The 16,441-nt window shown below is 42.2% G+C and overlaps 1 protein-coding gene across 6 annotated transcripts in view; it reads right to left on the bottom strand.

Annotated features, from left to right (window-relative positions):
- DIP2C (disco interacting protein 2 homolog C) overlaps nt 1-16,441 on the bottom strand; it is a 298,537-nt gene that overhangs the window by 82,464 nt on the left and 199,632 nt on the right. For all 6 annotated transcript variants that reach the window (XM_082192146.1, XM_082192150.1, XM_082192147.1 and 3 more), the window contains 4 exons: nt 4,490-4,621; nt 3,671-3,790; nt 3,099-3,296; nt 93-184 (listed from right to left, as the gene is read on the bottom strand). In XM_082192146.1, coding sequence (XP_082048272.1) covers nt 93-184; nt 3,099-3,296; nt 3,671-3,790; nt 4,490-4,621 — 542 coding nt within the window. The remainder of the gene's footprint in view (nt 1-92; nt 185-3,098; nt 3,297-3,670; nt 3,791-4,489; nt 4,622-16,441) is intronic.

Raw genomic sequence — 16,441 nt, 5'->3', positions numbered from 1 at the left:
CCCAACTCAGATACATAGCTTTCACCTCTATGTGTCTTTGATGTCAAACGTGACATACTATTAAGGCTTGCAACGAAAGCAGAGGTACTTACCCTGTCTCCTGGCCGCACCATTGGTTCTTGCTTCGTGCCCAATTTATGTAGTATGTTGTATGCGACTTTCATACTACGGGTCCACAGTTTGCCTATTCACAAAACAACTGTGTGTAAGCATTCCCATTAAGATGGGGCTGTACAGTTTCATTCCAAAATGATTCAAAACACACCTTGCACACCCATTTGCCGAAAGCCTTTATTGTTCTCCAACAGAGAAATGTGCAACATACCACAAACACTGTACTTCCTGCTATAATATCACAGAATGATCACTCCAATCCTCAAGCTAAACTTGATAGTAAAGAGGACAGATACAGAACAAGTGTGTGCTGAGAAGATGGAAACTGGTGAACCATAACTTCACTACCATTTTAATTGTAATTCAATTTAATTTTATAGCCAAGTGGAAACTTCCATTTATATTATGGAGCTGAAAGTGGGAGAACTATGCAACTGCTGTCTTGTCAGCACAAGTGAGTCAGTTCGGTTTCAGTGTGCCTGGCCCAGTTAATTATTTTGTTCTCAGCCGCTTTCCTATTGGCAAGCCGTATCGTGGCTACTTATGAAGGGCAAAATTAATGGGGAGTTTTCCTGAGCAAGCTGTTCTGAAAATTGGGTAAGAGCATGGCTTGCGTAGAGGAAAATGTTCTCCTGTGGCTGTGCCAATACAAGTTCAAGAGGTAGCAACGTCTGGCCCAGATTCAATTGTGGCCATAACCAACGCATTAGTCACCTTTAGTCTGGATCAATGTCATGAAGCCTACTGAGAACATTCATACAGGTTATTTCCACTTCCTACAAAATGCCAAAATCTTTCCCCACCAAACTGTGATTGTTTCCAAGCGGTGCCTTTCACAATGAAGCCTATGGCTACAGAAGGTTAACAATGGAATGCTTCAAAAATAAATAAATAAAACCAAACATTTGCAAGCAGAATTTAGGGAAGAAGAAATGCTGAGTTCCTCTTAACTTTACTGAATTAAATTGTATGTACAGCATGAGGAAACAGACCATCTCAAGAGAGACAAGGCTCTTTACACGAAACAGTTTTGGTACAAGTGCTTGCTTCAGAACAAGGTGGGCAGATAGTCAAGGACCTCCTCCGATAAATATTAGGGAGCCATGTCCGTGAGATGCTTGTTTTCTAAATGTGTGTTCCCTATGTAGTGTACTAAAAAAAAAAAAGATATTCCATTTGAGTTGTCAACATTGTTCTTTTTCAAAATGTCTAGACTGGCTCTAAGGAACTTTTAGTAATTTTAATTCGAATTTATGGGCATTTAGAAACATTGGGAGCTCTCGTATACCATGTCAGACTATTGGGTCCAGGCAGCTCAGTACTGTCCGAACTGGCTGGCAGCAGACTGCCAGGAATTCAGCCACGGAGCTTCAGCCCTTCCTCTACTTAAGTGCTGCGGCCTAAGGAAGTTTCACACTTTCTCTTAGCAGAGCCAAGCAAAGTGATAGCATGTTTGCAGATTACTAGCTCTTACTTAGATGCAATTCAGCGAGTTCTGAAAACCCAAGCTTGCTCTTGGCATCATTTACCTGAAGAGAGCAGGCCCCATCCCTAGTATGTATATAGGGGAAACATACTGTTTTCCATCTGATCCCAAGTAACCCTACTTTCAAACTGTTAAGTCTGCCAGACTTCTTAAAAAGCAGAGGTTGACTAAGGTGCTTTTGCATCATTTGGCACAAAGCCTTCTGGCCAGGTCATTTCCTCACTAGTGCCTTATCACAAATGTGTTAAGTGTAAAGGCTGCCCCGAGTAGCGCTTGTGGGCAGACAGGTGTGCCAGAGGAAAAGCAAACTACAAAATTAGCTCCTGTATAATGTACAGTAGGATTGTCACCACCACACGGCACCAACTCAGCCACAGCAAACCAGAATACTCTTACCAAACCTATGTACAGCAGTTCCACGTTTGCCAAAAGACAGCTGCAAATAATTGTCAATGGGTTGTTTTTTTCAGTATCACAACAAACACAACAGCTTATTGATATGGCCTGCATCATATGACTCTTGTGACATGGGTTCCAATTCCACTAGCATTAAATAAGGAACAACCAGGTTGCCACGCCCAGAAGAGGACATGGCTTGGGCGAGGATTGGCCCCTGCTACCAAGAGCCAACAGGATGGGCCCGAGAGTAGCCCAACTCACACTGTACAAGCAAAATGTGCTGCGCTGAGGTCCGTAGCAGCCTCTGCAAAACTGTAACTGCACAGACGACTACGGAGTATGAATTTCAGACAGATAATTGTACATTTGAGTAAAGGCAGAAGGAATTACTTCAGGGATAATGTGCACATTAGTCTCACTAATTATTTCTGTGCTGGTATGCGTATGCAAACACATTGTGTGAAGAGTATGCAGTGCATATGACTCACTGCTTCTTGAACCCTTGCAATGGTTTGAAATTTGAATTTTTATATCAATTATTTCACTCACAACACTCAAGACTTTTGCACATCTTCAGGGATGGGAAGTCTTTGCAGGGTAACTTGCATTTCAATAAAATCCAACGAAAGAAAACCAGCCAACCTTAGATATTAATAAGGACATCTCTATAAGGAATCAGACTAATATCCTAGCCCTGTGCTTTAACGCCAATTGACACAAGCTCTCCAGAATCTCTCAAGGAGATTCTACCCCACTCCCCAATCATTGCAACTAGCAAGCCTGTTAAGTGGGGAGTTCTGGATTCAGCATAGGGCTTCACAAAGTCAAAGTATGCCCCCCTCCAATGAGCTACATACTTTCCCATCAGCTCTACTCCCTCAGATACATGTTTAAGTACATAGCCTCAAAAAAACCCACAATAGTTTTATATATATATATAAATATAAATATATATATAAATATATATATATATTTTAAGGACCTAAGGAAGTACAGTATAAGATGCATATTTCGTAATGATCAAAGAGGAAAACACAGAGTTCTACTTTCTTAACTTGGGGAATGGGGAGTGGGCAAGGAAAATCAAAAGATTACTGACCGTAAGTGAGAATATATAGTGGTTTTCCATTGGTGTCCATAGTGGTTAGACAAGGAGCTTTCGGGGAAATGGTTCCCCATCGTTGCAATGCTGCTTCAAGAGATGGAGGCCAATTCGTAACCACGCCCAGCTGTTCTCCACGCATCGCCAACATCTGCGCTCCCTCTGGCTTTGGTTGGTTTGGGTCTGGCTGTTGAACTTACAGTTGTAAGAGAGCGTTACTTCATGTTTCTTAATGCCATGCTTTATTATGCCTATTTATAAGTCAACATCTGCTTTTGAGAAATCAAATGATGTACATGCAATGTGAAACAAGTCTTTCCTGGTTTCTGATCTTCTTCTGTACACCTCCCATACTCTACCCTGCAACCACACTGCTCCTTTCTCAAACACACACACACACACACCAGGCTGGCAGATCAAATGCAAAAAAAGCTAGTTTGTGCAATTAAAATCTGAGTTCAGAATCCAAGCTCACTTGCTGTAAAACATTTATTCAAGCACACACAAAATGAACAGTACTTTTACAAACCCAGTACAAAAACTTGGTCAGGGGAGTCAAACTATTTTACCTTCTAATAATTCTTCAAAGTCATCTACAAAGAACTCTCGTAATGGGGGCCGTTTGGGTCGTTTTAAGGTGTTGACCAACTGCTGAATTTTTGCCGATACTCTGCTGCTTACTGGAACTCCTGCAGAACAGAAAATTGACATAAGTTTTCAAGCTGTAGGCATGCCTTCCAGTTCCAAGCAGAGGAGAAAAGCATATCTACATGAAGGCAAATTCGAATAGGCAGGTTAGCTAGTTGTACACACCTGGCAGCTTGTTACCATGGGCTGGACAAAGTTCCAAGATGAGCAGCATCTGTGCAAAATGGCGAATAGCCTTTTTGCTGCCATGACCTTTATACCTGGGAACTGCTAGTCATGGGTTACAAGAGTGGTCCAGCCAAGGTCCACTGTCACTGGACATCTAAAATCATATATGCCTCCCACTGTAGATATAAACTTACTTTGGGTTTAGGTATATAGGTACTGTCTGCCTTTTTAAAAAATCCTGTTAATTGGTCCAGGAAGAAAATTCCAACACCTCTAACAAGTAAGCAATTTCACTAACTAGCTATAGTGGGTACTCTTATGAAACAATTTGTTATTTTCCTGAGTTTTTTCACGTCTCTGGGGTTCTCCTTCCAGTACCTAAAAACACGCCGAACACAGACATTTCACACTTTCTTCTCTTTCCTGGTCATCTTCTTGGCAGAAATGTGAACTCACCCAATTTTTTTTTTTTTTTTGGGGGGGGGGAATATTCTCATTAAGTGGCCTATTTAGCCAAACATTCCCTCCTGTGGTTCATGCACTCCTACATCATTTTTACAAGCCATAATTACCATCGCCAGTTTCCATAAGTTCAGCGTTTCCATATTTTGGTGCCACCCTCGATGTTGAACCTTGTGGTCTTTCTACTTGTATTGAGTGTTCTGAGGTGTAAGTGGTAACATCTGGAGGTGCGGAATGGTTTTCTGAGGAAATAAATTCAAACCTTTTAATAGTCTCTTCACATAGTTTTGAGTGAAGTTGTCTTACTACACAATCCAAACATCCATTCTATAAAGTTAACACTTTTGTAACATGCTGTTACCATTAATACACTTTTGCATTTGACGTAGAACCAAAGTTTCAGGAATTCAGATGAAAATGGCCTCACTTAAAGCCCACAAGAATGCAAGGAGAGCCCTGATAGATCGCACCAAAGGCCCATCTAGTCTCTTCCATTCTCCCAGTGGACAACTGGATGCCTCTGGGAATCCCACAAGCAAGACCTGAAAGCGACAGCACTCTCCTGCTCATGGTGCACAAGTGATGAACTCAAGCTGCACAAGAGTCTGTAGCCATGAAAAAGAACGTTCCTCAAATTGAAAACGGGATAAACGTTAAACTAAAAATAATTTCAGGTACCCATACTTTAAGATGCATTAGTTATTTGTTAGACTGGAAGAAGCTGGGGTATAGGAGAGAACCAGCCATCTAAAATTAAAACATTAATATATTGTCGTCTATTACATGGCGAACAGCTTCTGAAACCAAGGGTAGCTGCAAAAAGAGTTTGTGGTATGACCCGGTTGTGGTGGTCAGAGGGGATGTGTTCAGAGTAACACAACAACTGAATGCACACCTGCTGACGTGGGCCATAGTAAACTGGTTAAGTACTTAAGGTGACAGAAGACTCTTGTTCTTACATTATACTGAGTAATACTTTTTGTGTCAGCTTAAGACTCTAATTTCTAGGCACACATAGGAGTAAGTTCCTACTTTCTCCTCCTCCTTCTTAGGAGTAAGTTGTGCTGGAATCACTGGGGCTCACTTCCATACGAACAAGGGCAGGTTGCAGCCATAGTTTCACAGTTTGAGTTCATTTTTAATAAAAAAATGTGTTGGGCTAGGTAGGACAACATAAACAGATTTGGTCATCTGTACGCTTTAGATGAGATTCCTGCATTGCATGGGATTGGACTAGAGGACCTTTGTGAGGTGCCTTCCAACTCGATGATCTTACGACTTTTGCCATCGTCCTACAGGTGTGCAACTTCTAACAAATTGTGTGGACCGAGAGCATCAGGCTCGCCACTAGCCTATTTTTAGACACAGTTGCTATTTTGATTCTTTCTCAACAGCACAGGCTGCATTTCCAGAAGCCAGCATGACTTGGTGAGTGACCTGCCTTGTGACGTTTGTTAAACAATTCGCAAGCTAATCCTCTCCTTTCACAGCTCAGTAACCCACCATTGCTTTCCCAATTTATTTTTTCCCCTCGGCCGCTTTTCGGCTTGCACTCTGCGTAGTCTTTTTTTGAATGTGCATAGCTACAGGAGGCAGGAAGCGACACCATCTCATGCTTAAACAAGTTTCCTATTCAGAAGGCTAAGTGATCAAAAGTGTCATCCCATCAAGAGGAGATGGTGCCATGCCCCTAAGCCATACTGAAACCATTAGGAATGATTGCCATTGAGTTTAACCAAGGCATAGATCTCTAAAAAGGAATACATGCTCCATTATCTTTAGATTCAAGACGTCAGCGCTCAAAGGAATCAAGTCGTTGCAGGGACACCATCTCTAGCTCAAGCAAATCACACCATTCCCTCCCTTTGCCAGCATTGCTGGTGACCCAGATCATGGGCGGTGAGGACAACAACACATAAAACAAGCAATCGTTCTTTTCTTCAACCGTATTATGATTCCTATAATTATTTGGCATGGGCTTCTCACTTCCAATTGCTTTGTGCAATTTTTGTTTGGTTGGCTGCCTAGAGAATACCAAAGGAGAGGCAAGATATAAACATTCAAAGCAATGAGGCAAAAATCATGGGATTAAGACACGTCTGCCTACTCAGTACAATATATTCCAAGGCATCCGTGTCAATAGATCCAACACAATTCACACAAAGGTGAATTCAGATGTAACAGGGCAAGATGGGAAATGTCCTGCCAACAGCGGTCTACAGGTGCCTTCTGAGAAAATAGCTAGAGTGGAATCAACTGGAGGAAGATTCTGCAACCATCCTTTGCATCATGAGTGGGTGCATTTAGCCTGAATATCTATTTGAGGTTATTTCTTGTTACAATCTTTAAGAGCCATCTTTGGAAGAAGAGTAGCTTGATTCAAAAACATGAGGAGCACTTCAAAGTGCACATGAATGGAATGACTGTACAAGATACCTGAAATATTTTCCTGCAAGTATGTGAGCTTCAGCTATTTATGCACAGCGACAAATTGCCTTTGTACATTGATGATGAATTACTCTTTAACTCCCAGGTTTGTGAGGAATAATAAACTATGCCAAAGCCAGATTAAGGTGGTTGGGGGTCCAGATGCAGTTCTCAAAATATGTGTCCCTTCTCCCCCACCCACCCACCCACCCAAAAAAGGCATACATGATATAAGGTTCTAGAAAATGTGATATCATAAAGACTAACAAATCTATTATGGCATAAGCTTTTGTGAACTAAAAATGTATTCTGAAATTGTACATCTCTCGGAAAACAGAGAAGCTGTAAACTGTTTGCCAACCTTGATGGAAAAAGAAAGAAAGAAAATACCCTAAGCTCGTGGAATTTCACATTTTAAACTCAATTATTTCATCATTGTTTTGCTCATTTCCCACCACCCGCATTAATACAGTTCCAGAGCTTCAAGTTCCAATGGTGTTCAACTGTGAGCTTCGACGTGCTTTGCTGACTGAGCTTGGGTTAATATGAACAGGGGACTGATTCCTAGAGTTGTCATAACCCTGTAGACGCTAGGAGTAAGGGTCCGTGGAAAGCAGAACAATTTGCTTCCATTAAAAAACAAATGATCAGGCCAGAATCCTATGGGAAACCAGCAAAAAGGATTAAAGCACTTTGCCCTCCTGTGGTTTCAAGCAACAAGTATTCAAAAGAATTGCTGCCCCCAGCTGTGAACCTAGAGAGTAGTCATCATGGCTAGTAGGCGTGCTCAGTATTCCCCCCCCCAATTGCTCTGTTAAAAAAACAACACAAAATAAAGCCTTCTCCTATTTTCCAATGTTCTGCCCCAATAGCAAAATCACCGAGGTAACCAACAGGATTTTTTAACGCTATACTCCCTCTCCCTCTCTAATTTACAATTTGTGTCAAAATTATTATTTGAATTTATAAACCCCCCCCTTTTATAAAATAACTTTAAACCAAGTTCTTGCTGGCATCCGTTTGTCTCAGGAGACGATGCAAGCTGCTTATATTTTAGTTCTACTCAGTTCTGTACTGATAATGATCCCTTCACCATGACCCTTCCCCCAAGCTTCCTCACAAGGAAGCAGAGGCTGCAATCCTGTGCTTTCTTACCTGGGACTAAGCCCCATTAAACATAGAGATTTCCTTCTGAGTAGACCTATATACTACTGTACTGCGAGTTAACTATACAGCGAATTCTTAACGAGTACCTGGACTTCAGCTCATGCAGAGGTGGCATGTGCCCATTGCAACTGGCAAAGCAAAAGGCTAGGCAGACAGCTGAGTGACAGTGATATCCCTTGGACTGTTTGTAAGAAGGCAGGTAGGGGGCAGGCTGCAGGTAGGCTGAGCAAAGTGGGACAGTGCCCCATTCCCCCCCAAATGGACCAGCATCCCCTGGGCATGTCTAAGCCTCTTTGCAATATTAGGAGGTCTCTGGATCTATGGAAATTCTAAAGGCTAGAAAACAATTCTTATAGTCAAAACAATGCACTTGTCAATCAGACTTCACTCATTGGCTAAAGACACTGAAAGGTGGGAGCAACTAGATTTGCTTATCTTACAGAAATTGCTTAGAAGGTTGTCTGCACAGTTTGCTCCAGCTTTACTTCTAGGAAGGAGAGTATCTTACTTTAAAATAAAATTAAATTAAAGGCTGCAGGCACGGATCATGTTGTCTATAAAAAGCTATGTGGAATTGCCTTCTGTTCTTCCCAATCAATGGTAGGATGAACAAGAGGGACTTCTACTCAAAACCATTCCTTAGTAGCAGTTTGTTGGCAGGGCAACCAGCTACAAAGCTTGGGAGAAGTGATGAAGTTAGCCAAGTGGTTCAGTGCCACTGTCAACCATGATGTAGCTGGAAGAATGACTGGAACTCATCCCTCCTTCTGAACTATGACTTTTCGCAAGGGTCAAGCTTCTGAACAGCAGGAGGAATACCGAATGCAAACTTCCCCATCTGCACCTGTTCACTGTGACTCTTGAACCACACAAAAAATGCGGTGGTGGGCGAGAATGCATTTTGCATATTGCGTCTGTCACTGAAATTGTGTCTTGCATGTTTTGCATATCGGAAAGAGAAAATTAACTCTGTAAATGTATGCACTGCCTAAATGGCTTTAAGATGACATACCAGATCCAAAATAAAAAGTCATTTAGAGAGGGTAGCTGCCAAGCTACGTTGAGGACTCAACCTCCGCTACGAGAGCTCAGCAGGCCCATTAAGTAAAATTAAGTTGTTTCAGAAGAAAAATGACTCTGATCAACATATGTTGATGATAAATATAGGAACAGTGACAGCTGTAAGACTTCAAAGTACATCTTCCCTTCACAAGCATATTCATTTGCATTGCCCCATATCCCGGTCCCTTTCAATAAATTCAATCTGCAAGCCCACAAGTTCAAACAGCTGCTCTCCAACAAGAACTACAGACATTTCTGCCATCGGATCAAAATGGTCTGCATCATTTTACTAGGGGAATAAGTTACAATTCGCTGCAGAATTAAATTAAAATACTTCAATTGCATCTTGCTTCTGTTTGGTTGCCAATCAGGCTCTCATTTCATGTCAGGCCTGAGTGATGCAGGGGGGAGGATGAAGAAAGATTATTAATTTGCCACGTGGCAGGTACTTTAGGTAAGCAGATTAGGAGAAGCGTGGTGCAGCAGCAAGTGGGCCAAAATAGGGGCATATTGTATTTAGATACAATAAAGTCAGCGCAGTAATTTGCAACTAAAAATACTCATATAGGAGAATAGTTAGGCCACTGGGAATGGTGAATTATTTAAATGTCGTTTCATTCAAATGATCAATTTTTTTTGGGGGGGGGGGTAAAAAAGAAGAAGTGGTCCTCAATTCATAGGACAAAGTTCCCACCTTCAGTAAAGTTACATGATTCAACCATTTTGCACATGAAAAAAATAAAGTAAGAATCCAGCCAACTTCTGAGCCAGCCAAAAGGTGTTCTGGTGTCTGCCAGCTCTACAATTCTTTGACGAGCGTAGCCAGCCACCTTTCCATTACCAGAAATAAACACTGCTGGGAACTGGGAATTCCCTTTTTAATTCCAGTTACTAGAACAAAGCATTACTCGCAGTCTAAAATTAGCTCATTTAAAGAAACAAGGTTTGGTCATCTAATACTTTCTTTTTTAGCAATGGCACTTCCATACTTTTGCTTTTCCAATGGTCACTGTCAGGGAACTGACATCGGAGGGAGAGGTGAAGGGGAGGCTCCCAGATGATGCTGGCGAAGGACCCAGCAGCAGGGAGAGAAACAGCTCAGTAGAGGGGGAAGCCAATCAGCGCAACACCAGGGATGAAGGGGGGCAGACGGGGGAATTGGAGAGAGGGCTCCAGGACTCTTCACTGGACATCAGTGAGGAGAGCCCAGGTCCTCCGCTACCCACGCCTTCCCTGCGCAGAATACTCCCGCGCAGTGAGAGGAGGAGGAGACTGGGTGTCAAACAACTTTTATGTTGGAAGAGGTTCAAGAAACGCCCACTGACGGATTCTGCCAGTGACTGAGGCAGCCACGATGAGAAGGGGCTGTGCAGTCAGAAAGGTTTAACAAGGCAAATTAACCGAGAAAGGCACCAGCTTACGCACGAGTAACTCATACCTATTACAGTCACTAACTACCAAAAGCGTTACCTTCGTTGCTCTGTTAAAATTCCAACAATTCCCATTAACTGGCTTCAACTTCTGTGTTTTTGACCACGTTTTCTGTTTTTTAATCAGCTTGCACTCTTTCATTTGTACAGCATATCCCACCACTATTCCCAGTCTCCAGACCAAGGTGCGTACAGTGGGCACCACCCAGAAGTAAGAGATAAGAGAGCTTGGATGGTACAAGATAAGTGGCGCTGGGAAACAAGAATAATGTGACAAAATAATGTGCTTATTGAAAGACCACCCTCAAAAGGCAGTTTGGCACGGGTCCTTTGCCTTTCCAGCATGTGCATGAGCAATACAAATAAAGCAAAACAAAGATGACATGAAAACTATGTTATCCCACTACCTTGGTTAGAATTTGATACGGTCATTGAAGAAGCCTCAGAGGGTTTTTGAGAGTGGGGTGAGAGCAGAGTTTGATCCTACTCTTGCTCAATATAATGATATAATCTTAGAGAGTCCAATGTATGTATTCATTTAAGGCACGACTGAGGCTTCTGATGTAAGGGAATCTTAGTATTAGTATGTTTAGGAGTTTTAGTGTTGACTTTCATTTTAAAGGACTAAAAATATGGGACGCCACAGCAATACTTTGACACATGGTATTTTTGACAAATTGTGCATCGAAGCTTATGCAACTACCATGCGTGGAAGTTGGGCCTGGCAACTTGTTCCAATAATTCTCTGCTAATTCTGTTTTAATTTCTGTTTGGAACATTATGCATCTGTTTCAAAGGTTAACTTGCAAATGGAAATTCGCTGCCAACAACAATTGCTGAACTACTCTCTGTACTACATGGAGGATGTAATATTGGTCAAACAGAACTGAGCTCTAGTAATTACCTAGAAGCAGTTCCCCTCAATTTAATTGTGGTGTATGGAGGCATAAGAACCTGCTGTCAATGTAAGAAAATGTGGGACCATCCTGAGGATGCCTCAGCAAAGTTAAAACAGTACTTGAGCATGAATGAGATGGACTTAGCACACAAGGTCCCAAGAATAACAGTCCCAAAGGTTCACACAAAAAAGACATGCACGGTTGTCTTCAATGTCAATACCTTCAGTTTCAGAAGAAGGATGTTTCTGGCTATCAGTTACTGAGAAGCACAATCGAGGAGAGTGCTGTTTCACTCATGCCCTGCTTACAGATTTCCCATATGGCCAGCTGCTTTGAGAACAAGATGCTGGACAAGATAAGCCAAGGTCTCAGCAGGACTCTTCTTCTGTGCTTATCAACGAGGGTTAACATTAGACCTCATCAGGCCATTACTTGCTGCAGTTCCTCACATTGAGCTCTGTCCCCATAGGTGTGCAGCTACTCCTACCCACATCATTACTGTGCTGGGCATAACCTCTGAAGCAGGGTGCTTGCTCTACCTAGGGAGCCTAAATATGTGGTTTAGAATCCTGGCCATTTAGGCTTCTTAATCATGCAGGCTTCCTGCTTCGGAAGTCGTGTCTAACATGGCAATGGTGGGGAGCAAAATGAGCCATGTGAGAGGGGCAGGGATAAACATGGGCCTCCTGCTGCCATTTTCTTTACACTTGGCTTCTTCACATGAGTTAGAGGACTATTCTAAAGCTATAAAGCAATGCGCATTTTCCTGACAGCAAGTCTCATTGAATTCAGTGGGGCTGACTTCTGAGTAGCTATGCACTGGATTGTCCAGTCTCTCTGCCCCAAAAGAGCCAGGCAGAATCAGTTTTTGTCTAGGATGCCCCCTTCATTTCCAATTGCAACGACAATTTATGCCTGCTGCATTTATGGACACCTGCGTAAGTCAACAAACCACAATTCAAATAAATAGCACTGCATAAAAGTTCTGGACAACCCTTGGGCAAGTTTGCGGTTACTTTGAAACCCAGTTATATTTCCTGTTATGGTCCCCCATACCCACTCAATGCTCTTCCTTGGGGGTTCTTTAGCATCTGAACAAGAGGGTAAAGATTTCACCTTGGACCTTGATCCCTACTGAGTTCAGAATGGAGTTTTTCCATTCTTCACAGCCAGAGGTATTGAGTGCTGCCTTTGAAAAATTCCTATTTGTCACAATTAGCACTTTCAGAATGCAGCAGTTTGTCATAATACCATGTCTCCCACAGTCAGAGTAATTTGCAGAGGGTGTTTTCCAAAGGGAAACATGGGAATTTGTATTTCGGCGTCATCAAAAGTACATTGTTATTTCTGAGTAACGGTGCTGGGAAGGGGAGATTGCCCCAGTGTGCTGTCCTATTTTTAGGGCATGAATGAAGCACTCCGATTACTGGACTGCTTTTCTTTAAAATCCTACCTTGTGGGCAGGAACAGAGTCTGCAGGAATCTCTCTTCTTTATAATAAGAGAAAGAACTACCATTGGACCTATTAAAGTCAGACTTTCTATTCCATTTCAAAAAATGAAATAAAAAAATGTAGGCTTGTACAATTTCTTTGCTCTGGGAGAGAAACTTGAAAGCAGCTTACTCCCATTCACTACCTGCTAACAAGCATTTAAGGAGACCCGTCTTGCATTCCCATCATGAAGAGAGAGGTCGCTCTGAGCACCTGTCTCCCATCTAATTAAGAAGCTGGAATTGAACTTCAAGTCAAAACTACAGACGTGTCTGGTACCAATCTGGTCCTCGGATTTCTTTCACAGTCTGGGGTTGTTGTTTTTTAAAGGGAACTAGTGACTTGACACCATTATACAAAGTGCCATTAGGATCAGTCTATGCATTCAGCCAGTGAAAGCGTGATTCACATGACAAGCCCATTGTGTGTTATGCTTGCTGTCTGGAGAAATCTCCACAATGAAGACTGAAAGCCTGAGCAGTCACCCAAACTGGGGAGAAAAGCCATCTTCAGATCTCTAAAGGGTTGCACATGGAAGATGGAGCAAGTTTCTTTGGAAGGTAGGACTTGAACCAATGGATCCAAGCTACAAGAAAGGAGATTCCAACTAAACATCAGGAAGAACTTTCTGACAGTAAGAACGGTTCGACAGTGGAACAGACTCCCTCAGGAGGTGATGGACTCTGCTTCATCGAAATGTTTTTTAAAGCACAGACTGAATGGCCATCTGTCATGGATGCTTTAGTTGAGATTCCTACATTGCAGGGTGTTGGACTAGATGACCCTCTGGGGTCCCTTCCAACTCTACAATTCTATAATTCCAAGTATGGAGTGGGTGGGATTGTGGGACAGGGAATAAATATCTTGTTTCCTGGACTCATTTGCCATGCGCTCACCTTAATTTGTGCATGGGGAAAAGCAAAGTAGATCCTGCAAGTTTGAGGTTCACCCACTACTGATGAAGACAGGACTGAGCTAGCTGGGACAATGGACTGACTCAATCTAAGGAAGCTTCCTACGTTTCTAAAACAATTGGCAGAAACACACGAGAGGCCTTTCTCAGTTGTGGCCACTGTTCTCTGGGAATTACTTGATCCGGCAGTCCCATATGGGATCAGGTATGTTTTTTCTGGCCCTACTGGGTTTTGTATTCACTTTATCAACCACTTGTTTGCTTCTATTCATTTATGGGCTTAAATACCCAGCGTATAAATATTCTTAGTAAATGCATTTAAGAATCTATAGGCTCCCAGTTGGCTCGCACAGTCTCCTGGTAGAAAGGGTCGGTTGGAAGAACCTATATTAGGCTTATGTGCACTTTGTCATGTGTGCGCACACCTGCCTTGAATGGCACCTGTACATAAGCTGTCAACCTTCCCTTTTTTTGCAGGAAATTCCCTTATTCCGGCACCATTTCCTGCTGCTTCCCGCTGCTATCCCGGATTGTTAGATATCCCGTAGACTGTCCCCCGGACAGGTGAGGCTGCTGATCCCTTATTTTCAAGGCTGCTGATCCCTTATTTTCAAATCTGAAAGTTGACAGCTATGCACCTGTACATGAACCCAGCTTGTGCTATCTCCCCCCTCCCCCATTGCCTCAGAAGGACCTGCATTCACAGATGTAATGTGTGTAGGTTCTAATCACAACCAGTGCTCTTCATTCAGGGTGCAAAGGAGTTCAGAATTTGATCCACAACCCCACTTTCTAGGGTCTCTACACTCTGGGGAACTATGAATTCAGGCACCAGTCTCTTGAGAATAACATTCCCCCCCCCAACCCCAACAAACATATACAAGAAAAGAAATAGCAAGAGTTACTGCGCCAAGTCTAAAATTAACAGCATGCCACATTATTTTTATAAAGATATATTTAAATGCAACATTCAGACATTGTGACTAATGCAACCTTTCAGAAATGGGATGAAATTTAATTCGTCATAACTTCCTCCTGTACTCCGAGAGGAAGTCACAGAAGAATTCCAAATAGGGACAATCACCTGTAGAGAACCTAAGAGACTCCTGAAAAATATTTTGGAGAGCAGAGATGAGCTTCAAGTTGAGAGGTACATAGAAGGAATGTAGCATTCACTTAAGAATAGGGGAAAGTTGCGAAGTAGAACAAGATTAATATTGTAGAGAGATTAATAGGGCAATCCTATACATACCCACTTAAAGGTAAATCCCATTGTGCTCAATGGGGCATACTCACAGGAAAATGTGCATAGGATTGCAGACCAATAAGGACATTTGCCAATTGTCCAATACAATTAAGGACTTTTTAAAAAGGTTGCAAAAGGAAACACTTCAAATTAGGAAAATCCAAAATGTTTTTTGTTGGTTTGTTTCCAGCTCCTTATTTCAGTCCTCAGGCATGGCATTAGCTAATTCAGGTTTTCCTACACTACTTCTAGAAAGGCTACTTGCAAGCCTAACCATGTCATACTGAATTCACTGGAGCTTATACCCAAGTGAGAGGCTTTAGGATTGCATCTTAAATTATTATTAGTCTTGGTTTCACTCTCTAGAATTAAGGAGCGGGGAGAGAACATTTCGTGCCCCTCTTCTCTTTCACAGAACATGTACTTCAACGATCTCTATGCTATGTAATGTTCGGTTTACGTTTTACAAGGGCCAAATGTAGGTATCAAAGTAGCTGAACTGCTTGATGACCAAAGTAGAGGGAAGAGTCTTCCGGACTTCCCAGGAAAAAGAGAAGGAACAGAAGTTCAAGATGTCGCACTCAAGACACTGAAATATCCAGTTCGGTTCATACTAACTCTGTACCTTCCGTGCCTAAATTAACTTTCACCTCTCTTATAACGAAAATAAAAGAGGAGGGGGCTTCTGCAGCTTTAATAGCTGTGTAGAAGAGGGGATTTCATTATGGCAAGCTACACCTGCCAAAATCCTCTCTTTTACACACTTATGGAAGCCGTAAGGGCCTTGTCGCCTTGTCTTCTTTTTCTCATATCCTAGTTAAAAAGGCTAAAAACAAAAAAAAAGGTCACTGAGAAGGCTTTTGTATTTTCAGAACCACCCCCATCGCTTCTTAGTGAAGCCTCAATACAAGGCGAAATTCTAGGCCAGTTAAAGCTGTAACGGCTTAAGGCTAAGCCATATTTTAAGTCAATCACAGAAATGCATATGACCAAATTTAAATGTATAGAACCTAATACAAATCATCAAGAATAAATTGCATTAGGTTGCAATGGTCTTCCACCCTCAGAGACCATCGCTGACATCTCCCCCTTTATTACCTAAAGAGTAAATCCTATAGAAAAAAAGTGAGATTTACTTCCATGTAAACATGTTTAGGATTAGGCTGGAATGTTTACTTACAAGTAAATCTCATGGGCATTGATGACACTTGCCTTCAATGAACTAGGTGCTGATTTGTAAGTCTAGCTGCGCTCAGATGATCACCCATGTACAGTCACAAATCTCAAGCAAGAGGGCAGAGTGGGATAGCCACTGGCACATCTTGCCCCCACATTTGGTTATCTGAATAGACCCTACAGATAAAGGATTCCCCACGTCAACACAAAACCTGCATTTGCAGGGGGCCCAACTGCAAGCAAAAAGCTT

This window comes from Podarcis vaucheri, assembly GCF_965113315.1.
Source record: "Podarcis vaucheri genome assembly, chromosome: 12".
Classification (NCBI taxonomy): domain Eukaryota; kingdom Metazoa; phylum Chordata; class Lepidosauria; order Squamata; family Lacertidae; genus Podarcis; species Podarcis vaucheri.
This window is presented reverse-complemented; position numbering and strand designations above follow the sequence as displayed.